The sequence below is a fragment of the Agelaius phoeniceus genome, chromosome 27 (assembly GCF_051311805.1).
Source record: "Agelaius phoeniceus isolate bAgePho1 chromosome 27, bAgePho1.hap1, whole genome shotgun sequence".
Taxonomy (NCBI): Eukaryota; Metazoa; Chordata; class Aves; order Passeriformes; family Icteridae; genus Agelaius; species Agelaius phoeniceus.
The window spans coordinates 1,633,187-1,657,206 of record NC_135291.1 but is presented as its reverse complement, the minus strand read 5'-3'; the positions used below and the strand labels follow the sequence as shown (position 1 = coordinate 1,657,206).

General features: G+C 53.6%; 2 protein-coding genes and 1 long non-coding RNA gene across 6 annotated transcripts in view; 1 reads left to right on the top strand and 2 right to left on the bottom strand.

Moving 5' to 3' along the window:
• LOC129132025 (uncharacterized) overlaps positions 1-3,084 on the bottom strand; it is a 261,039-nt gene extending 257,955 nt beyond the window's left edge. The window contains exon 1 of one of the 3 annotated variants that reach the window (XR_013185390.1): positions 3,044-3,084. The gene's annotated coding sequence lies outside the window, so the exon portion shown is untranslated. The remainder of the gene's footprint in view (positions 1-3,043) is intronic. The other 2 variants (XR_013185379.1, XR_013185389.1) reach the window with 2 other exon arrangements.
• Positions 3,085-3,326: 242 nt separating this feature from the next.
• LOC129132056 (uncharacterized) overlaps positions 3,327-24,020 on the top strand; it is a 157,054-nt gene continuing 136,360 nt past the window's right edge. The window contains exons 1-5 of one of the 2 annotated variants that reach the window (XR_013185366.1): positions 3,327-3,506; positions 4,164-4,229; positions 4,957-6,038; positions 8,342-8,585; positions 10,288-13,847. Coding sequence is in view for 1 of the 2 variants with exons in the window: in XM_077191140.1 (XP_077047255.1) it covers positions 3,369-3,506; positions 4,164-4,229; positions 4,957-6,038 (1,286 nt within the window). In the remaining variant the exon portion in view is untranslated. Of the gene's footprint in view, positions 3,507-4,163; positions 4,230-4,956; positions 6,039-8,341; positions 8,586-10,287; positions 13,848-24,020 lie in introns of those variants that run through there. The other variant, XM_077191140.1, reaches the window with a different exon arrangement.
• Positions 17,604-18,604, bottom strand: LOC129132067 (uncharacterized). The gene is made up of 3 exons (XR_008535770.2): positions 18,541-18,604; positions 18,202-18,258; positions 17,604-17,917 (listed from the first exon to the last, which is right to left on the bottom strand). It is a non-coding gene; the product is annotated as an uncharacterized LOC129132067 (long non-coding RNA).

Sequence of the window (24,020 nt, the reverse complement as noted above, 5' to 3'; positions counted from 1 at the left end):
AGACTTGAACTCTAGGAGATCCTCCTGTTGTCATCAGTTTTCAGCCTCAGCTCCCATGAAAGCTGTGGCTGCAGAATTCTGCAGACAATGAGGCTGCTCTCTGGCCACTGGGTTAAACATTTTAGCACAAGAATTCCTTTGGCAAGACCCTGTTTAACATCCACCTATAATTCAAATTCTTTTACCCTGTCTGGAAGGGCCAGGGCAGCGGCCTCACGTAATCTTCATTTTAACACTTGAAAATTCTGTGTTTCCTCCTCCTGTCCATGCATCCAGTTTGTTGACTGGCAGGATAGGAGTGTTACAGGGAGACACCCCTGGCTCCAAAAGCCCTGCCTTCTACAGGGACTCAATACCAGGCTGTGAGCCCTTCCTTCCCTCCCCTGGAACAGGATATTGCTTGTCCTGGTTGCTTTGAAGTAATTTGTAGAGGCTCCATATCTAATTTTCCCTCTTTCCCTGGGGCTGCCCACACTTCTGGGTTCAGTTCAGCATCAGCCTGGCCAGACATTTGACACAGAGGTAGAACAGAACTGGCCTCTGTATCACCTTTTATAATATTAATTTGTGTTCCAAGTTTAGCCCTCAAATTCCTTCCCAGTAAATCATAATAACAATTAGGAGCAAATAAAAATCCATGGATTTCCAATCCATCTCTCAGATCTACTAATAGTGGTTGAATAAAACCATGCATCTTTCCCACTTATCCCCTCACTAATCAAACAAATTTTTTGCATTTTTCCCCCTTAGGTCTAAGATTCAGAGTGCATTGAGAGGCCCCTGTGTCCATCAGGAGAGGCTTCCTCTCAATGCAGACCGAGCTGAATGTTCTCAAGGGCTCCAGTGTGGAGGGTCCCTGGTGTGATGGGAGCTGTGACAGCCCTGCCAATCCATGTCCATCAAGGGGTGGACTTGCTGGTCCTGAGGGTGCTGCTGTCTGTGCTTGCAGTGTCCTTGTGCCCTGCAGCTGGAGCCCTGATTCCTTGCCAGGGGCTGTTTGGGTGGGCTGTCCCCTGCCGAGGAGGGCAATGCCTCTGCCGGGTGCTTGTGGCCGAGGTGCCCTGGGTGCTGGGGCCCCCTTGGGCCCTGGGGCTGATCCCTCAGGGGCTGTAGGAACTCTGCCCTGGCCTTTGCCTTCAGCCTGGCCTTTTGCTGCTCCCTTCTTGCATTCACCTGCTGGGCCTTTGTGCCCAAGTGCTGCAGGGCCTTCTTCTGCCCCTCCTGCAGCCCCCCTCAGTGCCTGTGGGTGCTTGTCTTGCTTTACAAGACAGGTGTCTGCTTGGGAAGGCAGAAAAAGCCTCTCTTGGAATGGAGAATGCAAAGCCCCTCCCTCTTAAGTTTTAGACTAGTGAAATCAAGGGCTCTCAGGCAAAGATAAGGGAATAGGAATACCAGTTCTTTACTAGTGTGTATAATAAAGCAAACAAAGAACACCAGCTCCGGCAGTGCCAACAAACAGAGCCCGGAGCCAGTCCCGGCCTTTCGGCTGCGGCGCTTTCCCCTTGGGTGCAGTTCCGGGCACGGCCGGCAGGGGCGCTGGTGGCTCCCGCGGGGCAGGGCTGCGCATCCCTGCCATGGGAGCCTCTCTTAACGGAAATAGAGCAATCCCTTCATTTAACTCTTTCACTTTTTTACCTTCTGTAGCCTTTCTCCCACGTTTTGGGAAAGAATTTGGAGAGGGCTGCCTTTTAACTGAGCTCCTAGTGTTTCGATAAGGTGCTTCCTGTAGAGAGAAAGAGAGTTTCCCTGTACAGCCGGAGCTGTGGTTACCAAGGGGACGTAACTCAGAGCAGGCCGGGGTCAGGGGAGGATATCCCGCCGAGGCTCGGTCGGAGTGTGGGCAGGGTCTGCTGCCGGAATCGTCAGAGGGGGATCTTCCCGTGGAGGCCGAGCCGGAGCGTGGGCAGCCCCCACATGGCTTATGGCGGCTGATCCGGCAGCTCCCGGCAGAGAAAAGGCAGGTGGGAGACCCCGGCAGCAGCGGCGGCGGTGCCCAGCGCAGCTGGCACGGGCAGGGCAGCCAGGGATGGGATGGCTGGGACCCGCCCTCGGTGCGGTCGGCGCGGTGACCTCGGCCCAGGCGGCAGGACAGAGCAACCCCCATCTTCCCCAGCATGGCCGGCAGAGCGGCCGCGGGCCGGGCAGTGGGAGCAGGGCACACAAATTCACCGCCAGCGCCGGGGCAGGTGGAGCTGCCCTGGGCAGTGAGCCTGCACCTGGGATGGAAACCGGGGCAGGCGGAGCTGAGGCGGGCAGCGAGCCGGGACCCGGGACAGGCGCCTCGGCCGCGAACGGAGGGGGCAAGGCCTGGAAAGGATCCCACTCTCTTTCTGATTTTTCCTCTTGTTCCCCTCCCTTTCATTTCCCCTTTTTCTTTCCCTGTTTTTTTCTCGGGTGTTTCTGATACTTTAAAGATTTTTATTCTCCTAAAATCTCTTGTCTAACATATGGCATATTCTCTTTCTTCTTGATTAAATATTTTTTTTTACAAATAAATCCAGAGCCTAACAAATCTAAACTTCTGCTTGGATACTTTGAAATGGTCGACAAGCTAACTCACGACCTCCTAATGTTGTTTTTCTCCTCACCTTTTTATTTATCCTTTGGCAATTTAAGCATCTTTCAGTAACTTGCTTTGCTCCTCCAAAAATCCCAGTGCACCCATAGTTCCTTAAAAAATGATCACACAAAGCTTGATTACCCCAGTGGGTTTTCTGATGCATGTCTTCTAATATTTTCCTAGTAAGCCCATTTTATTAAGTAATTGTCTTCCATCAAGAAGTTTCAATTTCCTTGATTTATCTTGTTCACTTCCAGTCTTGTTTAATTCTTTTTTCTCATCTTCCGTAACCTTTGGAATTTCCAGTTTTTCCTCTTTTGGAGTTAATATTAACATAACTCTTTCAGCTCCATTTTCTGCTGCATCCTTAGCTTTGTGATGTGCCCCCAGTTTGGCCAGTTTGCCTCTCCTTTGGCCCGGGCCGGGTTCCCCCCGCCCGCAGCGGCTGGGAGCAGCCGAGAGCCCCGCGCTGCCCATGCCGACCTGTCCCGGCTCCATCGCCGCTCCTGCCGCGGGCTGCGAGGGCTGCGGGAACGGGGCACCGAGGGTGTGGCTGCTGCTGGGGGAGGAGGAGGAGGCAGGGAAGGGCAGGGATGAAGGGGGAGGAGGAGATGGGGTTAGGGAGGAGGAGGAGCAGGGGGAGGAGGGATGGAAGAGGAGGGATGAAGGCAGAGAGAGAGCAGCAATGGAAGGAGGAGAAGGAGGTGGGGTTAGCGAGGAGGAGGAGGAGGAGAAGGGATGGAAGGGGAGGGATGGAAGAGGAGAAGGAGGTGGAGATAAGAAAGAAGGCCAGGAGGAGGGAGGGGGAATGGAGGAGGAGGAGCAGGAGGAAGAGGAAGAGGAGGGACAAAGGCGGATGGAGGCTGAGCTGAGGGAGCCAGGCCGTCGATCCCTGCCTGAATTCGCAGCCCCCACCTGTGGGATCATCGCCCCCCCCATGGCTCCGGTGAGCGGGGAGGGGGAGCTCGGCCCGGATATCCCGGGGGGTCCCTGGGTTGGGTTTTTGGGGCGATGTTTGGAGAATGAAGAAGTCCAAGGCTGAGTGGAAAAGGCCCCTTGGGGGGACATCGGGGGGTGGCGGTGGCGGCTGCCGGCAGAGGCAGCCTGGAGGAGCAGAGCCCTGTGTGCCCCAGGAGCCCAAAGTGGGGAGCCCAGAGAGGGAGGAGCGCTGCCATTGGCGGGAGCCTCAAGGGCCTGGAGAGGGGCAGGGGGGACTCCTTGGAGCCGCTGCAGCCCAGAGCAGAGAATGAGGGGAGAAGGGAGCCCGGGAGCCCAAAGAGCCCCGGCATCCCGAAATGGGGAGAGCGAAGTGGGGGGAGCTTTTGGGATTGCTGGGACTGCCAGCAGCCTGGGCAGGGCAGGCACCGAGGAGAAGGGGGACCCCCAATCCAAGCGTGACCCCAGCAGCTGGGACAGGGGGGAACCCCCGAACACCAGAGGGGAGGGACCAGGGACGGGGAACTCCTGGGAGGCTTTTTCAGGGCTGAGTCTTGGTGTTTGGGAGGATTTTCGGGAGCCCAGATGGCCGGTGACTTGTAGAGATGGAGTCGGGCAGAGGGACCTTCAAATTCAATGTGCTCATCCCTTGTTTTCCCCACATTAGGATTTCCCATTGCCAACTCCTGGGAGGCTGCGAGGAAGAGGAAGATGCCCTGGGACACTGAGGCAGGTGAGGAGGAAGTCAGTGTCTCTGGAATGCTTAAAATCAGAGGGTTTTGGGAAAGCTGCAAAAGAGAAGCCTCAGAGACAGTAGAACTGATTAGAGCTTTGCTGCAGCCATAAGATTGGTTAGTAGAAAAATTATATAAGAATTAGAAAGTAGGGAGAAATAGAACAATGGTCTGTGCATTAACACTTATCTAGAATAACTCCCTAACCTGCAGAAAAGTATATCTAGCAGGATATTAGGAAGTTCCAAGCTTAATAATGGAGCTCTGTGCATTGTGTTTTAAGGCTTACAAGCAGGTATTGTATTTGAAATAAGGGAGCATTGTTTTAACCGTCAATGTGCTTATAGTGCTTGGATAGAACTACTGTCAGTATGCCTTTGCTTTGCGTGATTGGTCAAAAACCTTTTAAAGTAAGTTTGAACATGAAGTTCTTTGTCTGCTACCTGTGATGTGAGCTACTGGCATCTTCCCATTGTCATAACCAAGTAATGAGACAGATGCTGGGAAATAAAACAGCTCAGGACACGTTCCTAGCAGTCCCGTCCTGTTTGTGATTTGTGCACAGCCCCAAGCTGGCGATGAGTGCCCCTTTCCCCTCTGTGCTGCTCCATCTCCCAGCCCAGCAGGGCCCCCGGCTGCAGCTCAGCCCTGGGGGGATCTCCTTGCCCTTGCCTGTGGCACGGAGGCAAATCCCATCCTGTCCTTGTCCTTCCTCCCCCAGAGCAGGAGCTGAGCATGGAGAGCAGGGAGGACAAATGCCCGCAGCAGAACCTGGTGGCAGAGGCCGTTTTGAGCGGCTCCACGGCGCAGGAAGCCAACGGGGAGGAAAAGCCCCGGAGCTGCCGCACGAGGAGGGGCTGCAAACGCAGATGGCGGGGATGTGAGGGGGAAAGAGCCAGCCTGGGCTGGGAAGGCGGCCGGAGATGGAGCCAGAGCTCGGAGCTGGTGCTCCATGATCAGCTCCATGATGGGGAGAAGCCCCACACGTGCGTGGAGTGTGGGAAGAGCTTCAGGTGGAACTGCGACCTGATCAAGCACCAGAGGATCCACACTGGGGAACGGCCCTACGAGTGTGGGGAGTGTGGGAAGAGCTTCAGCCAGAGCTCCAGCCTGATCAAGCACCAGAGGACCCACACTGGGGAGAGGCCCTACGAGTGTGGGGAGTGTGGGAAGAGCTTCAGAGAGAGCTCCAGCCTGATCATGCACCAGAGGACCCACACTGGGGAGAGGCCCTACGAGTGTGGGGAGTGTGGGAAGAGCTTTAGGTGCAGCTCCGTCCTGATCAGCCACCACAGGATCCACACTGGAGAAAGGCCATACAAGTGTTCAGAGTGTGGGATGTGCTTCAGCCGGAGCTCCCACCTGATCATGCACCAGATGACCCACACTGGGGAGAGGCCCTATGAGTGTTCCAAGTGTGGGAAGAGGTTTAAGACCAGCTCCCATCTCCTTCAGCACTATCAGAGTCACACAGAGGAGAGGCCCTTCCAATGCCCCGACTGTGGGAAGGGATTCAAGTACAACTCCACCCTTGCCAGGCACCAGCGCATCCATACTGGTGAACGGCCCTACGAGTGTGATAAATGCAGGAAGAGGTTTCAGACCAGCTCCCATCTCCTCCTGCACTATTGGATTCACAGAGAGGAGAGGCCCTTCCAGTGCCCTGACTGCGGGAAGGGATTCAAGCACAACCCCACCCTCATCACCCACCGGCGCATCCACACAGGGGAGAGGCCCTACCAGTGTCCCCAGTGTGGGAAGAGCTTCTCCAGCAGCTCTAACTTGACCAAACACCAACGGAGGCACCGGTAAGGGAAGCCCTGCGAGTGCCCCGAGTGAGGGCAGAGCTTCGTGCGCTGCTCCAGCTCCATCCCCCACTGGAGGAGGCACTTTGGGCACAGCCCTGGTCACTCACATTCCCTGTGATCCATGTTGGGAGCACACCTGGCTGCTTCTCCTTTTGGTTTGGCCTTAATTTTCCTCTGCTTCACCTTCATCCTTTAAAAACACCCCCAAACTGGATTAAATTAAGGAAATTGATTGAATATATCTGAAGTTCTGTAATTTCTTAGTTGTTTTAGAGGGAATTTAGGATTTGGGGACAGTTCTGTGTGGAGTGCTGCTGTTGCTAAGAGGCAGGAATTTGATCTCACCCTTCTTGCGTTGCTGAGAACTCCTCCCCTGACCCAAACCTCAACTCCACCCTTGGGATACCCTGTAAAAACTCCATGGCCCTGCCTTTGCCCTGTCTTTGGGGGTAAGAAATGGATTCCCCAAAGGATCAGCCCTTGTCCCACGGGATTTCAAGAGGGTCAACCTTTTTCACTGGATTCCTCTCTGTGGATTCTGACTCTGTCACAGTTATCTTTTTGTTTATACTACTGCATTTGCATTTTTAATTTTTCGTAATAAAGAACTGTTATTTCTACTCCCATATATTTTCCTGAGAGCCCTTAATTTCAAAATAAATTATTATTTTTATAGTTTATTATTATTAACAATATTATTATTATTAGTAGTAGTAGTAGTAATAATGGTAATAATAGTAGTAATCAAAGGGAGGGGGTTTACATTTTCCATTTCAGTGGAGGCTCCTGAAATGGGGAGACATCCCCAAGAATGGACCATGTAAAATTGTTCCTGAAATATGTAAATTAGTTTTTGGATATGCATGAGGGTCTATGAATATGCCACAGGCTGATGGAATTAAAACCAGATTAATTAAGAGGTGTCCCCGAAAATAACTGGGGGGTCTTGGTGGCCATAACAACCTTTGCTCAATGGTCCTTGTCTCCCATGACATCAGCCTGTTGCATATTCATAGACTGTCATGCATATCCATAAACTCATTTACATACTCCAGGAAGAAAATTGGCTTTATCCTGTTTGGGGGTCCACCCCCTTCCCAGCTTAATTTGGGGTGTCCCATCCCCCTCCCAGCTCAGTTTTGGGATCCCATACACCTCCCAGGTTAATTTGGGGGTTCCATCCCCCTCTTTTCCCTGCTCTCCCCCCACTTTCCGATCGTTCCCCCAATCCCCTCCCCCGTGTTTGGTTTTGGGGGCTCTGTTTTGGGGTCCGCTCTCCATCCCCAGGGTCACTCACCTTCCCCCCCTCCCCAAATTCCTCTCCTCGAAACTGATGAGTCATCAGCGAGACACGCTCTGATTGGCTGGAAATTACCCCGCGCGGTTTTTGATTATTTAACGCATGAGAGGCCTTGGTCTGTGCCTGGCAACTGATGAGTCACAGTCGGGCCGGGCGCTGATTGGCTGTAAATCGCTGAGCAGGGCCAGTGCTCTGAGTTTCCGCCCAGCAAGTGGATCGTCATCAGTGCCGTGCTTTTTGATTGGTCGGGATCTGTTTTGGGGTGGAAACAGGAGGAACTGGGGTTACTTGGGGTTTCTTTGGGTTTATTTAGGGTTTGTTTGCGGTTGATTTGCGGCTATTTATGGACTATTTGGGGTTTATCTTGGGGTTTTTTTGGTTTATTTCTTTTTATTTGGGGTTATTTGGGTTTATTTGGAAGTATTTGGGTTTGTTCGGGTTTATTTGGGCTGATTTGGAATTATTTCGGGTTCTTGGGGTTTATGTTGGTGTATATGGGGATTTTTTAGTTTTACCTGAAATCATTTGGTGTTTTTTGGGTTGAATTTGGGCTTTTTTTTTTGTTTTTTTGGGTTGTTTGGTTTTGTTTGGGGTTATTTGTGGGACTTCTAGGTATTGTTTGGGGGTTTTGGGGTTTGTTTAGGGTTTATTTCGAGTGTTTTGGGGTTATTTGGGTAATTTGGGATCATGTGGGGTCAAAAAATCCGGGAATGTTTCTCCTGCAAAAAACGGGAATTTTTCCTTAAAAATCTGAGAATTTTTCCCCAAAAAGCCGGGAATGTTCCCCTAAAAATCCCGGACTTTTCCCAGCCAATAGCGGCGCTCCCGGCCCTAAACCAACCAATCACGGGGGGGGTCTCTCCTCATCAACGCCCGCCTTCTTTACCTCTATCCAACGAATTACTGCGCGCCTCCCCTCCCCAAAGCCCGCCTCCCCCACCCCTTTCCTGTCAATCACCGCACCTTCTAGGAAACCAACCAATCACCGGGTCTCTCTCCTCAGCAACTCCCGCCCTCCCCGCCCCGCTCCAGCCAATCAGAGCCGAGCCTGAAGCGCCGCCCCCTGACTCCGGGCCCGAGCATGGAGTGGGCGCCTCCTCCCCGCTGCCGCCCCCCGGGACCCCCTCAGGGACCCCCGGGAGCCGCCCCGGGCTCGGGCGGGTCCTGCGGGAGGCGCTGGAGAGAGCGGGGGAGGCGCTGGGAGAGGACAGGGGACTCCGGGAGCTGCTGAGGAGGCGCAGGAACAGGTGAGGGGTCCTGGAGGGGTCGTAAGGGGAATTTGGGGAGGGGTCTTGAGGACGTTTGGGGGGATTTGGGGAGGGTCTGGGGGGAACTTGAGGGGGATTTCGTGGGGTCTGGGGGTGCTGGGGGGGCTTTGGGGAGGAATTTGGGGAGGAGTCCTTGGGGGGTGTCATGATCCGTCCTCACGGACGGGTTTCGTGATGCTTCGTGGATTTGATCTCAGGGTGCAAAAAGAACCGACACGGTACAAGGGGGTTTGCAATGATCATCAAAACAAATATACCTTTATTGAATGACCCCACAAAATGCGAGAGAGGGATTAAGGGAGAGAAAAAGATAGAGGAAGAGAGAGACAAAAGAGAGAGAGAGAGAGAGAAAGAGGGGGATAGAGCTACCAAACGTAGAGACGAAGTCCTTTGGTCCAGTCCAGTCGAGGATCCGCCTGTTACGTCGGGGAGATCTCGAAGTCTCTGGCTAACTCAGAGGTTTTTATTATGATAACTCTATTGGAAATTGCTGGGGAGGGGGAGAAACAGATACAATAAGGAGTAGATGTAACAGGTAGTCCATGTTCTCAGCAGTAAACGAGAGCCATTGTGTTCTTGGTCCAGCGGTCACAACCTGCAGGCAAACATCTCGCTTTGGTCAGCTTGCCTCCCCCACACACCTGCCCCGGGCTGGGGGTTTCAGTGCCAGTCCTTGGAAGGAGCAGAGGGGCCTTTTCACATGGGGCTTTCATGTCTCAGTCCTTGATGGAGAGGCTCCTTACATCTCAGTCTGTCTGTCACGGTGGTTGTAAAACAGGTGAGGGTCTTCTGTGGGGGGCCCACCCAGAACTCAGGAGAAGTCCAGCCAGGCCGAGAGGTGGGACAGCTCCCAAGGCTGTTGTTGCAAAAAGGGCACGGTGCTTCCTTCTTCTTCTCATTGGGCTCAGTGCAGCACACAGCAAACAGCACCTGTGGAAACAATGGCTTGGCAACGCTCTCAGGTCTCTGGCACATGACTTTCTCCTTTGGAGCCAGAGATTTAAGACAGGGGGGGTCTTCTCTTCAGTGGTCCCCCAATGACGATCGTGAGGCAGATGAGGGAAAATTTGGACAGACTCTCACACGACCCCGTGACTCACGATTGTCTTGAAGGGATCCTCATCAGCAGAACTCTGGAGTGTCGCTGATGGGTCTGCAGAATTCGCCGTACGTTGGTAGTATAACCCGGAAAAATAGGGACTACAAAAAGAGAGGAAACAGAGAAAGAGAGAAGTGTAGAGAGCTTTTTGGATTATTGGTTAGCTGAGAAAGGACATTCCGATGTGATGCCGATGGATAAGGGTAAGAGAAACAAGCTGGGAACTGAGCAACAGGTGCCCAATTACTGACGAAGGTCACAGTGACCTTCTCTAAAACGGGAAGACGGGGGAGAAAATTGCTTGCCAGAAAATGTAGTTATCCCAAGGTAGAGAAATTAGAAGAATGTACACATAGAAGCAAAATAATTGTTAAGAGATAGAAGTAGGTGTGTTTGATCATAGTGTGCTTTAACCAATAATGAGCTCAGATTTTGCAATATGCATAAGCTTCATTAACACTAATATAAAAATGTGTAAGCTTTCAATAAACTTCGAGATTTGCTATTCATCGCATATGGTGTGTCGCATCTCTCCCGCCGTTACGACAAATGGTGACCCCGGACGTGTACCTTCGGGACTAGCCACGGTCGGAGGCGTAAAAGTCAAGTGCAGGTCCTTTCGCGGCTGGGGATGGCAAAAAACACCGCTGAAAAAGGAAGGTGTTCGGCCCCGGGTGACCTCAGAGGAGAGCCCGGCTGCTACGTGCTGCCGGACCTGAATAGAGCCGCAAGAAGCGCGCAATCGTCGTTGAAATGGATAAAGACAGGCAAGCAGCATATGATTTATTTACTGACTTTTTACGAGGGCGTCAGATTAGAGGGATAGATTTACAGAAAGAACTTCCTGGGTTGTTAGCTTATGGGTGTGCACAGGAGTTTTTTCGTAATCCCCATACAGTGCATGAATTGTCAGAGTGGCGTATATTCGGAGATAAGTTGTGGCGTGCAATCATAGATGAGGATAAGACCGCGAGAGAGTTGGGAAATTTATGGCGAGTCGTGCATGCTGAATTCTTGAAATACAAGGCAGAGGAAAGAGCTGCCCAGCAGGCTAGCGTGGCCCGTGAAAGAAACAGGAGTTGCAGAGACTGGTTTGGGTCCCCGCCGATACAAGCTCCTGCTCTAAACAGCAGCTCCCTGCAGCTATCGGCGTCTGCCGCGGGCAGCAGCCCCCCTGCGCGTATTCCAGCCGTGCCGTCCGCGCCGCCTGCCCCGGTGTTAAACCCTGCACCGCCTCCGCCTCCTCCCGCTCCGGACCCGCACCCTCTGCCGCTCTGCCGCAACGCACAGCCCGCAGCCGCCCCGCCGGAGAGGCTCGTGCCGGCCCCCGCCCTGGGCGACTCAGCAGCTGCAGCGCGGCCGCCTCCCGCTCCGCAGCCGCCAGCACCGCTCCGCAGCCGCCCCGCCCCCGAGCCGAGGGGGGGGCGGCAGGACGGGCCTTCCACCCCCCGTGGAGCAGCGGGCTCTGGTGAGTCCGCCCGCCCCGCGGCTGCCCGCAGCTATCACCACTTCGGCTAAACCTGCCTTCAGCCCGCAACCGCCGGGAGCCTCGGAGTAGACCTAGCAACAGCAGCAGACAGTGACTTTGGTAAATATTCACCCACAAAAGTCCCAACGGAAGTAAAGAGACCACTCATTATTGATGGATTATCTGTGAGAGTTTTGCTTTTAGGACATTTCTCGGCTACAGTGTTAAGATTGTTTGTTTTATCTAGAATAATGGACGCTGGCTATGTAGGGGAGAGTTCTATTATGCTGTATATTCTTTTTCCACCTATGCGAATCGAGCAATGAACTGTTAGATGCACTTTGACCTTTGTTAAAGGGAACTAATCCAGCACAGCCTGTTCGTATAACCCCTGAACGGGCTGAAACACTGCAGCAGATATTAGACTGTGTTACACAAGGCAGTGTTCAGAGACGTGATTTTGATCTCCCTGTACAGCTGACAGTTTGGTGTAGACAAAAATTTTTTACTGGGTGCACTTACTTAGCATAACAGAAAAACGGGGGAGATACAGGCCTTGGAATGGATATCTCCTCCACTTCAATAACATAAAACTCTTTTTCAGAAAATTGACATTTTAACTGATTTGCTCAAAAAAAGGTCGTGATAGGACAGTGGAGTTAGATTTAATGCCCAAAAAGATCACTAAAGCCCTTATCGGATGCTATAACTGCTTATACAGATGCAGGAAGAAAATCCAAACAACTGTTACTCATTGTATACATTTATATGTTTAGAAACTGGACTGGATGTCATGTAACATTTAGAATTATAATTTAACCTGAATGTTAGTTTGCACAAAAAAACAACTCCCTCCAAACAACAAAAACAACAAAACTTTCACTCAAAACAGATACTAAAATATATAATAGACTTCTAACCATAATATTAATATTATTATTATTATTATTATTGTGGACAATTTTGATAAATAATTACCAAAAAGAATATATTCATCCTTACTGTTTAAGCATCAATTGACTTTTAAAACATAAAGCATAAACACTGATGTTTGAGGCCTAGAAAACATTCATTCTATTGTTTGAATAATGATTTCAGTCTACAAGGAAACTGTTGCTTAACTTTTCCTGTAACATCGAACAAAGAGTATTTTGTACTTAGTTGTTATCCTTTTTCTTTGTCCAAGTGAGAACACAATATGTCATTTAAAATATTCTCTCATTTAATTTACATTTTAATCTGAAAGAGAATATGAGTTTAAAAAATCATACCACAGCATTAACGTCCCTTTGTACTTAGAAACATATTTCTTGTACCTGTTCAATTCAAAGCAAACCTGCAATACTCTAAGCACCTGACTCAACTTATAACTTCTCCATCACTTCTTATATTTTTTTCCCTCTGAAAATAACCAGTGTGAGCTGTAGCTTGTCTCACATGTGTTAAGTTCTTCACTGTGTTAAGTTCTTCACTGGCTTTGCATAAGGAGATTCACAAGTACATGAGTTATTCTACACTGCTTATTTGTCTTAAATATCCGATCTAAAACACATCATCTGATTTGTATTTCTTAATATTTTATAGGTGAGTTAGTTCTGAGTTATTTTTCTCTGTTTCCTGTGTTTAACCAAGATGCTGAAAGACTTTGTTGATACGTCAGACTTCACTGAAACAAAGGCTTCACACAGATCAGGCCTTGGTATTGATGGATGGCTCAAATCTTTAAACTTAGGATCGTGGTTACGTTCACTTATTAAGGTTAGCATTGTAGTAGCTATTGTAGTTTTGCTGTTAGTATTAGTTTTGCCTTGTTTTTGTATATGCTTACAGAATATGGTGAGAAAGATGATAACTACTGCATTTAATCAAACTATGCTTGTTCAACAGAAAAACAGGGGAGATGTAGAGAGCTTTTTGGATTATTGGTTAGCTGAGAAAGGACATTCCGATGTGATGCCGATGGATAAGGGTAAGAGAAACAAGCTGGGAACTGAGCAACAGGTGCCCAATTACTGACGAAGGTCACAGTGACCTTCTCTAAAACGGGAAGACGGGGGAGAAAATTGCTTGCCAGAAAATGTAGTTATCCCAAGGTAGAGAAATTAGAAGAATGTACACATAGAAGCAAAATAATTGTTAAGAGATAGAAGTAGGTGTGTTTGATCATAGTGTGCTTTAACCAATAATGAGCTCAGATTTTGCAATATGCATAAGCTTCATTAACACTAATATAAAAATGTGTAAGCTTTCAATAAACTTCGAGATTTGCTATTCATCGCATATGGTGTGTCGCATCTCTCCCGCCGTTACGACAGAGAAGGAAAAGAAAGGATAGGAAAAGGAGGGGGAAAAGGGAAACAATAAACAAACATAATTAATATTGATTATCTGCAGCAGTGCAACTCGATTGTCAGCGTCCGGCTAGCTACCAGCACTGCTAGCAGCACGAGGGGGCACTTCTCCCGAGAGCTGGCTTCGGGATAGTGCCTAAGGCAGTGCCCAGCTTGCAGCTGTAGGCACACCTTGTGCAGGATTGAGTCTAGTAAAGGCTGCAACCAGCGGAAAGAAGACTGCGGACTCCAACTGTGGCTTAATCCAGGCTTTAATGAATCCCAGAGGGACCGACAGGAGAAGACAGGGGGAAGGGATGACAGCAAGTTTTTAAGGGGTAGGGAGAACAAGGGAGGTGCCAGGCATTGGGCCAATGGGGGTGTAGTGGGGAGTGGGGTCCAAGGGATTGACACGTGGGCAACACCAACGGGAAACATTCTGGGGAGGGGCCCCGGTCCCTAAGCCAACCATCGAACTCCCCTGCTGGAACATTCTAGCAGTAAGGGTGGGAGTGAGAGTGATTGGCGGGGTACTGGGGAGGGATCAGAAGAAAAGATACAAGGGTTTCCAGGGAAACCAGGGCGGAGTTTAGGGGATACATTGTTGGCTGAGGTGGAGCCAGGAAGACAGACAGCTCCAAAGGCGGGAAGGGAGAACTGGGGCAGAACCATTTTCAGACAGAAGGGGATTGGAACAAACCAACCTAATAACTTAACAAAACACACTGCAACAATTATCATAACAATTTTCACAAATGGTTGAATAATTAGAACAATGTTACTTTTATAACAATTTTCAAATGGTTAAACCAAGTCACAAATAATCAAAAGCAAAAGCAATCAACAAATCATAATACAAGCATGAACTTTAAAAAATTATTTTCTAAAACAATTCACTAAAAATCGAAAGTAATTCCCAGAGAATCAAATGGAAATTAGGATTATTCCAAAACACATATGCTTCATTCATAATTGCCTTGTGTCAAAGGCTTGGGGATGTTCACAGTGCATGGGACATCAGCCAAGTTGTGTGCATTAACTATAGACGTCAATCTTGTCAGCTGTTTCATGCTCCAATTCATAACGAATGGGACTGCTGATAAAATAAAACCAAGCAGGATTGGTATCAAAAGGATAACAATGGGATGACACAGACTGCTCAGGACACCCGTGGCAGTAGGAGACCACCTAAAAGAGTATCCCACCCCCTGTGCTCGGCATCTTTCTCCACCCTTTCCATGACACGGGGTATCTGTCTCACATTGTGATGAACAGTCACCAGGGCTTTCTGTGCGTTTTTCTCAATCTTCTCAAGGATTTCAACTAAGTCTCGATGGAGCAGCAGTTGTCTTACCAAAGTGAGATCCATCCCAATAGGAGTAGGCATCAGTTTGTGAATCAGTGTGTAGCTGGATTGCAATGGGTAGTGAGAGGTGACTGGAGCTTCATAAGAGAAATCCCATCCTGCAATTTTGGTAAAGTTACAAGCACAGAAAGTTGAAAGATTTTTAGTATCTACTACCATGTTTTCTACAAATACAAAATCACAAGCAGTTCTAAGCATGCACATCTATTGCCTATGTATATAAGGACTGTTTCAGAAGTCTCATTAGGATGAATTTCAAAATGACAGATATTTTGCTCTGTGTCTGAACAAATGTCTTGAGCGATGATTGCATTGCTTTCACAGATGAGCCCTTGTTGTTCTCGGACAATACAAGATTCCAAATTAACAGTTTGCCATTTCTCACCAATTTGACGGGCCCGTTCTCTATGGGATAGAGAACAGCTCTGCTGTAATTCAGTTCTAATGCTGTAACAGGGAAAATCAAATGCTCTGAGGCACTGTGTATGGTGAACACAAAAGCTGTGGCTGTATTTGAAATGGGGTCATAGGTAAAATTCACCAGGTTCCACCAGGATTGGAATTCTCTTTCAAAGTCAGTGGCACTGTCCCAAATTATTTTCCGAATTTCAGTGGGAAAAGTGCCTTCTTCACCTTCTCTTATAACTGAGGCAGCAACTGACTGCATCCACAATTGTGCCTGGATACAGCTGAGAGCCAAAGAAACGTTGTTTTGTGTAGCACCGAGTGCATCAATTATCAATTTGTGATCATTTACATTTACTTTTTCCCTAGCTAACCACAAACAACCCCCCTTCCCAGGCAGTGTACCTTTTTTCAGTATCTCTGAAACCACGGGAATAAAAACCAACAGGCTTTGTCAGACCCTCAGGACCCCGCTGCCGTATATGAACGGAAAGCTGTGAGGAGGCAAATCCGTATTCCAGCTGAAAGGGATCTGTGGGATGGACAGGGTCCAGTGCTTGGTGTGCTGTCACTTCAAAAATCAGTAATTGCAATGTTTCCTCCTGAGAAGAAGTCCAATCCCATTTTATTCTTTTTCTCAGCAAGACATAAAGGGGAACAAAAGGGTCATTCTGGTTCCTGAGAGGTTTATCTGGTCTTTCTATAGGAGACATAGCTACTGTGGTTTTCTGAAGCAGAATTGCTGTAGGTTTAAGTGTTCCTGGAAGCCCTTGAATGAGAGCTCATATTTTCAGGCTTTACAGGTGATTGCATTGCTGACTCAAAACCAGGAATTTGTTGGATCAGCGGAAGAAATGCGGCACTCAATATGCGTGATCAGCAAGTCTCCAACTTTATTGATAGTTCACACATATTTATATTGGTGTTAATGAAGCTTGTACGTATTGCAAAGCTGAGCTCATTATTGTTTAATTACTTCTCAGTCAACCATGCCTACTTCTATATTCTTCTGGTTATTTTGTTACTACTTCTACATTCTTGTGGTTATTCTGCTGAAACTATCCTCATATTTTTGGCAAGAGTTCCTCTCCTCTATCCTGTTGTTGCACCAAGGGCACAATGTCCTTGTCAGTGGTTGGGCACTGACTGCTGAATCCTAGACTTGCCTCCTTCTAACTTAACCAACGCTATTATGTCGACGTGACCTTTCTCAGCTGGCCAGCTGTCCACAAAGCTCTCCACACTGGAGCGGTTAACTGGAAACCTACAGGTAGAATCAGGCTTTGGTATTGATGGATGGCTCAAATCCTTAGGCCTGGGATCATGGTTACGCTCTATTGTTAAAGTCAGCATTATAGTGGGCATTATAGCTTTGTTAGTAGTATTAATTTTGCCGTGTTTTTGCATATGCCTACAGAACATGGTGCAAAAGATGGTATCTGCTGCATTTAATCAGACCATGCTTGTTCAACAGATAAATGGGGGAAATGTGGAGAGCTTTGTGGAAGCCGAGCCCCAGCGCCAGGAAGACGAAGCCCAAGACGAAGCCCCCGATGCCCGTCAGCATCTTGCTGCGGGCGGCGTCCGGCGGCATCTCTGGGGGGTTCGCAGGGCTCAGCACCCCCAAAACCTCTCACGAACACCCCCAGCCCCTCCCAGCGCCCTCCCTGTGGCCCCCAGCCCAGCCAGGAGCCCCTGAAACCTCCCCCTGATCCCTTTTTGTCCTGGCCAGGAGCCACCAAAGCCCCTCCCGTCCCTCTCAGCATCCCACAGCCCCCTCCTGATGGCGGCGAGGGAAGACAAGCAATCAATCAATATGATTGGTAAAGCAAGCTTTGGTTTATCTTGAGTACACCGGTACTTTTATATTGTTTTCCAGTAATTATGCATACTTGTCGTTAGTTTCTTGGTTTAATTGCTCATACCTGTTGTGAGTTTCTTGGTTTAAAGCAAGAGATTACATTTACATATTCCTCCTACTTTGTGGTTATGCATACTTTATGGTTTCTATTCTCGTTGCTGTCCTTGCCCGTTCGACCTTGTCAGCAGGCAGGACACAGCATCTTCCTATCATGGCGTGCGGCCTGGTTATGCTAAGTGCGGCCCACTTATGCCAAGCTGCTAAGTTAACATGTATGCTCAGTTATCATGGGGCTTGCTTGTACAACATTTCCAGGGATCCATGGCCCTTTTCCTCCAGCCATTCTTCCACACTTTCCCTTCCACACTGCACACTTGTGCAAATTGCACAGACCAAGCAGCCTTTTCCCCCTCTTCCCCATTGGCCTGAAGACACTCTGCACCAAGAGAAAGCTCCTGGACAGCCGGCTATCCAACAACAGCAATTTAATGTTCCTCCAGGGGGTGAAGGGAAAGGAAGTGCTGGCAGAGGAGAGGTGTTCCCCGCAGGCTCAGGTGGCCCCAGCAGACGCAGCCTCCCGGAGCAGTTCTGCACAGCGCCGCAGCAGGACACTCAGCCACGGCCACACAGCAAAGGCCGCGAGTGCCAGAGGCGGCGCAGTTGGTCTCGCATCTTCTGGAGTCGGGAGCCGGGAACGCTCAGTAGAGCTAAAAGGATGTACAGAGCTTGAAGCGCCAGGCATGAGATGGCAGGGCTGGTGTCATCCGTCATGTCCTGAAGGGCTGCAGAGAGAGAAACAGAAGCACAGTCAGAGGCTGGATCTGCGGGCAGCTGGGGAGAGCCTCCAGGCTCGTGCATAGCACGCAGCTCCTGGCACGGCCTGGAGGAAGCAGGAGGCAAGAAGGACGAGCTGGCAGCTGCTGGCCAGGAATGTCCCCCAGGCGCCTGCAAGGTGTCTGTGCTGTGGGCACCTTGGGGCGCGCAGGGAGCGGAGCCGTGGGCGGGCGGGCCAGGGAACGCAGGTGCCAGCGGCAGCCCCCGGCGAGAGCCCGCGGGCCGCACTCACCCCTGCAGATGATGCGGAAGTGCGGCTGCTGCCCTGTCAGGAAGCGCCCGGCCATCCCTGGGGAACACAGAGCGTGTCCTGCCTTCAGAGCCACAGCTGCCGCCCACGGCCGCTGCCAGCCCCGAGGCCACACGCCCTGCTGGCCCGGCAGGGCTCAGCCCGGGCCCCTGGCGCACGCTGCCGCCCCAGGCCACGGCTGCCAGAGGGCGGCAGCAGCAATGCCGAGCCCAGCCGGGGCTGCACATGCCCGCGCCCGGATCCTGCTGCCGGGGCAGCAGGCGGGGCTGGGGCCGAGCTGCGGCGGGCCGGGCCGGGGAGGGAGCCGGGCTTGGCGCTCACCCATGAACCTGACGGCCGCCTCTCGCAGGGGCTCCTGTGCGCTCCGCATGTAGGGCAGGGCCAGGCGCAGCTGCTCGGCCGCTCGGCTCCTGTCCTCTGCCAGCTGCAGAGAGCGGCGGGGCACGGAGGGAAAGGGTTGATGCGGGCCCTGCCCCTGGGCCGGGCGCTGCCTACGGCCGCCACTGCTCCCCCTGCCCACAGAGCCCTGAGGCCCGGCCAGCAGCCGCAGGCGCCGGGCTCGGCACGGGGCGGAGGGCCCGGCGAGCCGCGGTGCCGCCCCGCAGCAGAGCCCGGCTGGCTCGGGCCTCCATCGGCACCGGCCTTGGGGCCAGAGGAGCCTGGAGAAGAGCCCGCACGGCCCAGGCAAGGGAGCGGCGTGTGGGGCGCAGGCTGGTGCCCCTGCCTGCGGCACTGGGCAGGGGCCACAGCTGCCAGCCCCACAGACTGGGCGCCGGGGGCAGGCGACTTCTCCAGGGATTGGGCTGGGCATTCCAGGCTGTCCTTACCAAGCACTCGGCAAATCTCCACATCTGATGCGTCTGCAGCAGCTGCTTGAGATCCTTCCTCTTCAGGAAGCTTACTGCAGAAAGCAGCGTTTCCCGAGAGGCCTGCAGAGCAGCAGAGACCCAGAGATGGCACCGCAGCCCAGGGCACCGGACCCGCATCTCTGTGCCAGGGCCGGGAGGAGGCTGGAGCCCGTCAGGTGCCAGGGGCTGGGGAGACAGCTGAGCTCCTTCCATGGGGACACCCAGGAGGCCTCACCTGTGCCACACGCCCGTTCTCATCGTGGCAGTGGAAGAAGAGTGGGAGCAGGCTCTGGCTCACGTGCTTCTTCAGGGCCTTTTCTCCCTTTGCCACTACCAAGGCGATCACGTCTTGGAAGAGGCGAATGGCGAGCAGCTGCACAAGGCTGTTGTCCTGTTGAAAAGGAAGCCAAAGCCCTCCACATCAGCTGCTCCGGGCCTCCCTGTGCCCAGGCCCAAGGCAGCACCCAAGTGCCCATGGCTGGGGGCACAGAGCCTCACATTGTCAAAGAGGTGCCAGAGCGCCTCAGCCAGCTGCAGGGCAATGGGGCTGGCTATTGCCAGGTCTTTCTGCAGCATCAGGAGGCTGAGCACAATGAGGGTCTTCTCCACGATGTCTTCATCCCTATCCCACAGTAGCTTCCCAAGGCTTTCAGTCAGGCTGTACATGCTTGGATCCTGTGTGCAAAACAAGGCTGGGCAACCCCACGCTGCTGCTGCTGCTGCTGCTGCAGGGCTCAGAGGCCGAAGGCCTGTCCCAAAGCACTCAGGCAGCTGAACAGCGACCCTGGAGAGCTGGGAGCAGCTGCCACAGCTGCCAAAGCCCAGCTAAGGCCAAGGGGCTGCTTGCCCCAGCCCCATGCTGCCAGCACAGCTTCAGCTGCTGCCTCCTTCTCACCATCGAGGTGAGCACCACGAGGCCTCGCAGCGCCATGCCACGCATCTGCCTGGACTCGCTCTGCAGGTGCCTTGTCAAGATCTCCAGGACTTTTTTACCGCATTCGCTCAAGTCCAGGCAATCCAGGACCTGAAAGGCACAGAGCAGGCAGAGAGCAGGCACAGAGGTGGCCAGCTGGCAGGAGCTCAGAAGTGCACAGGGCCGAGCCAAGGCAGCAGCACAGGGCACGGGCAGCGTCCCAGGCAGCTGCGGCTACGAGAGGGCAGAGGGCTGGGAGGCAGCTCAGCCAGGCAGCGCTGGCCGTGGGGCTCACCTCCACCAGGAAGGCCAGGGCGGGCAGCTCCCAGTCTGAAATGCCTTGGCTGAGCAGGTCAAAGAGGCAGGATGCCATGCCGCAACACCAGATGATGGAGACACGGCGCATCTCCCTGGCAGGGAGAAAAAGGCACCATTGCTCCTGGGCTGGGCGGGCAAACCTTTCCCAGGGCTGACTGGCAGAGCTCTGGTCTGCTCCCGAGCATCCCGAGGGCGCTTTGGGAGGCGGCTGTTCCCGGGCAGCCTCCTGTGCCGGCCTTTTCCAGTCTGCTCATGCCTCCCTTGGTGACAAGGCCCGGCTGCCCATGAGCACGGGGACTGTGTGGGGCGTTGCAGGCACAAAGGAGAGGGGCGGTGGGGAGAACGAGGTCTCACCTGGCCAGCAGACGCACTGCACAGTGGTGGGTGTCGGCACAGAGCAGCGTGTCCCAGGCACGCTTGCGTTCCATGGACAGCACCACGTGCTCATAGCGCATTTGGCAGAGCAGGGCCTTCAGGGTCTGCAGCGCAAAGCTGTGTGCAGAGCAAAGCCCAGGTCACGCTGGGAGCCCTGGCTCCTGCCCTGGGGGCGTGGGAGGGATGGGGAGACTGGGAGGACTGGCATGGAGCACCTGTTGGGGTTGGCGGAGAGGCCGTGTTGCTCCTGGCATCCCTTCCAGAAGGTCTCAACCTCTTCTGGCATATCCTGCATGCTGATGTAAGCTTGGAAGAGCAGACGCAGAAAGAGATTGGAGAAATATTCCAGCACCACAGGCGAGCGCCAGGCCAGATTGAAGACTCTCCACAGGGCCACGGTTGCCTGCAAGAAATAAAACAGCCAGAGACAAGGCTCAGTGCCAAGACATCCACGTGGCACGGCCTGAGCATGCCAGGGAGAGGCCGGGGGAGACACGGGGGGAGCAGCCGGCCTGGTGCCCCTGAACCCCACTACTAAGGCAGGATTCAGCCCAGTGCCTGAGGCAGGGGGATGCAGCTGGGGGGAGGACAGAGAGCTGGCTGCTGGAGAGGCGGCCTGGGGGCTGGCAAAGGCCGGCACCAGAAACTCACAGCCAGGGCAAAGACTCCTGCGTTGTCCCCATCGGAGGTGTACACGCTGTGCACTGGCCAGGCACTCAGCACATCGAGGAGTAGCCGCAGCGCCGGCTCCGCAGTCCTGCTCGAGGACATGATGGTTCCCCACATGGTGGCGGCAGCTCTGTGGGGTCAGAGCTCTGTGTCAGGGCGGGCTCGGCCACAGCACCGTGGCCTGGGCAGCTGCAGGGCCCCGCGCTGGCCCTCAGCCCTGCCTCTGCCCACTGCCCCTGGCCGGCAGCGGCCAGCCAGCCCACGTGGGTACAGGCCCCGAGGGGCAGGGAGGGAGCGTGGCACCAGGCTCAGGAGCTGACATGGCAGCCCTGGAAAACAGAGGAGCCAGAGGATCCTGGAACTGCCCGCCTGTCTGGCAGTCAGCAGGGACAGGCTCTACAGGGTGACAGGCTGGTGAAGCCCAAGCCCTCAAGGCATGTGGGGCTGCCCTACCTGTCACACGATGGGGCCCAGCGCAAGAGGGTGATCAGCACGTCAGAGGGGTATTCCTCGGTCAGCTCCAGAAGGGTCTTGTCCAGCCTGTGCCCAGCAGACTCCTTGGCTGTGAGCCATTGGTGGATGGACCTCACCATGGCAGGCACCTGCAGAGGGCATGGGGAGACTTGGAGAGCTGCCAGAGCAGCAACTCCCCCTGAGAAGTGCTTCCCTTCCAACCGCATTGGGCCGGGCCTCAAAGGCCGAGGGAGCCCGGCAGAGCTGGCTCGAGGCGCTGCACCACTGCTGGGGCCATCGAGCCCTTGCCCCAGGCTGCTTACTTGCATTGGATTGGAGACACCCTTCTCCACAAGCAAATCCAGCATGGCAGCATCGATCTCGGCATCAAGGAACGGAAGGTTGGCCAAGACGCCCGTGCCCACACCGGCGGTCTCTTCCTGCCAAAGGCACGTGATGAATTCACAGAGGGTCGGCAGGAGAAGGGCAGCAAGAGAGGGAGAATCCATGGAGCGCTCCAAGCCTGGTGCTTGGCTGAGCAGTGCCAGCAGGCCCAGCCCAGGTGGGGATGGCCGCAGGTACCTGCGCCGTTCTGCCCAAGCGGCCACGGGCGGCTTCCTGTTCTTGTGTCTGGTCCTGGGCTGCATCTGGCAAAGAGCGAGCGCAGCCAGAGCTGAGGGGCTGTGGGAGAGGCCGGAGAACACAGCCCAGCCCTGCGCTCCCCAGGCAGGGAGAGCCTCGGGATGCCCCGGGGGATGGAGCGTGGCTGCCAGGTGCTCCAGCCCAGCTTCTGTCCTATCCATGGATATGTCCACAGGGATGGGATGGGATGGGATGGGATGGGATGGGATGGGATGGGATGGGATGGGATGGGATGGGATGGGATGGGATGGGATGGGATGGGATGGAGGCAGACTGGCTGCAGGCACCAGCCCTGCGGCCCAGCTCCGCCACTCACCGTACTGCAGCGGCTGCAACTGCTCCGGCTCTGCAGGCTGCTGTGCTGGGGCAGCTGCAGGGCCTTTGCTTTTCTTGTCCCGAAGCCCCTTGAACAGGCCGAGCAGTCTGCCTGCCATCCTGCTGCCTGACCTCGAGGGCACCTTGGACACAGATGCCCCGTCAAGGGTGCGAGTCAGCGAGTGCCGCAGTCCTGCCTTGCAGGTACCTGCGACAGAGGAGCCTCAGGAAGATTACAGGACAGCAAGTCCTGCACTCTGTTCTCGAGGGCTCCTGCCACAATGACAGGAGAGTCCTCAGGAACGATGGAGGTCACCAAGCCCCACGGCCTGGCCACGAGGGCACCGGCCGCAGGGATGGGAGATGCCTCGGAAAAGCTCCGAGTCACTGAGTCCCGAGGTCTGGCCGTGAGGCCAGCCGCAGGAGGAACGCCTCGGAAAAGCTCCGGGTCAGCAAGGAATGAGCCGGCTGTGCGGGGGCTCCTCACAGCACCGCTCTGTCCCGTCCTGTCCCGTCGCGTGCACCGAGCACTGTGGCGTGGCCACGGCGCCGCCGGCACCTATGTCAGCGCGTGTCACAAAGGGCTGCTCGAATGCCCCGTTCCACTCAGTGACCCTGCTGCACCGTGTCACAAAGGGCCCTTGGACACGCTGCCATGTGCCCCGGGGCCAGCCCCTCCCCACCCAAAGTGGCCCCGGTTGGACGGAATCCCTTGCCCCGAGTGTCTGACGCAACCCCGGACACACCAAGCCCGGCCAAGTGCTTGGGGAAGGACTGTCCACGCTGCCCGGCCCGCACAGCCCAGCTCGGTGCCGGCCCCGGAGCAGAGCAGCTTCCAGCAAGCAAGAGGCAAACGCATCTTGCCAAGAGTTAAAACACACCAGAGAGGGAAGATGGCATTAATGTGTGCATAAAGGCCTTGGAATTCACAGCTCTCTGAGAGAGATTTGGGGCTCTCGGCTGGACAGAGATGATCCTGCTCTGTGCTGGGCTCAAAGGCAGGGAACACGCCCTGCCGCTGCTGCTTGGCGGGGTCTCCGCAGGCCCAGGCAGATGCCAAAGCTGCTCTCACAGTCTTCTCCCTTGCCACGCCCCTCCGCCAAGTGCCAGGGGCCTCAAGGACGGAAAGGAGCGCAGGGAGCCAAAGGGAGACCGCTCACTACCTCACTGGGGGCTCCTGGGGAAGCACTTTGCTTGAGAAGCAAGCCCCTCTCTTCCAAAGGCATTTCTCCAAATGCCTGCATTTCCCAGGGAACACCAACACACTC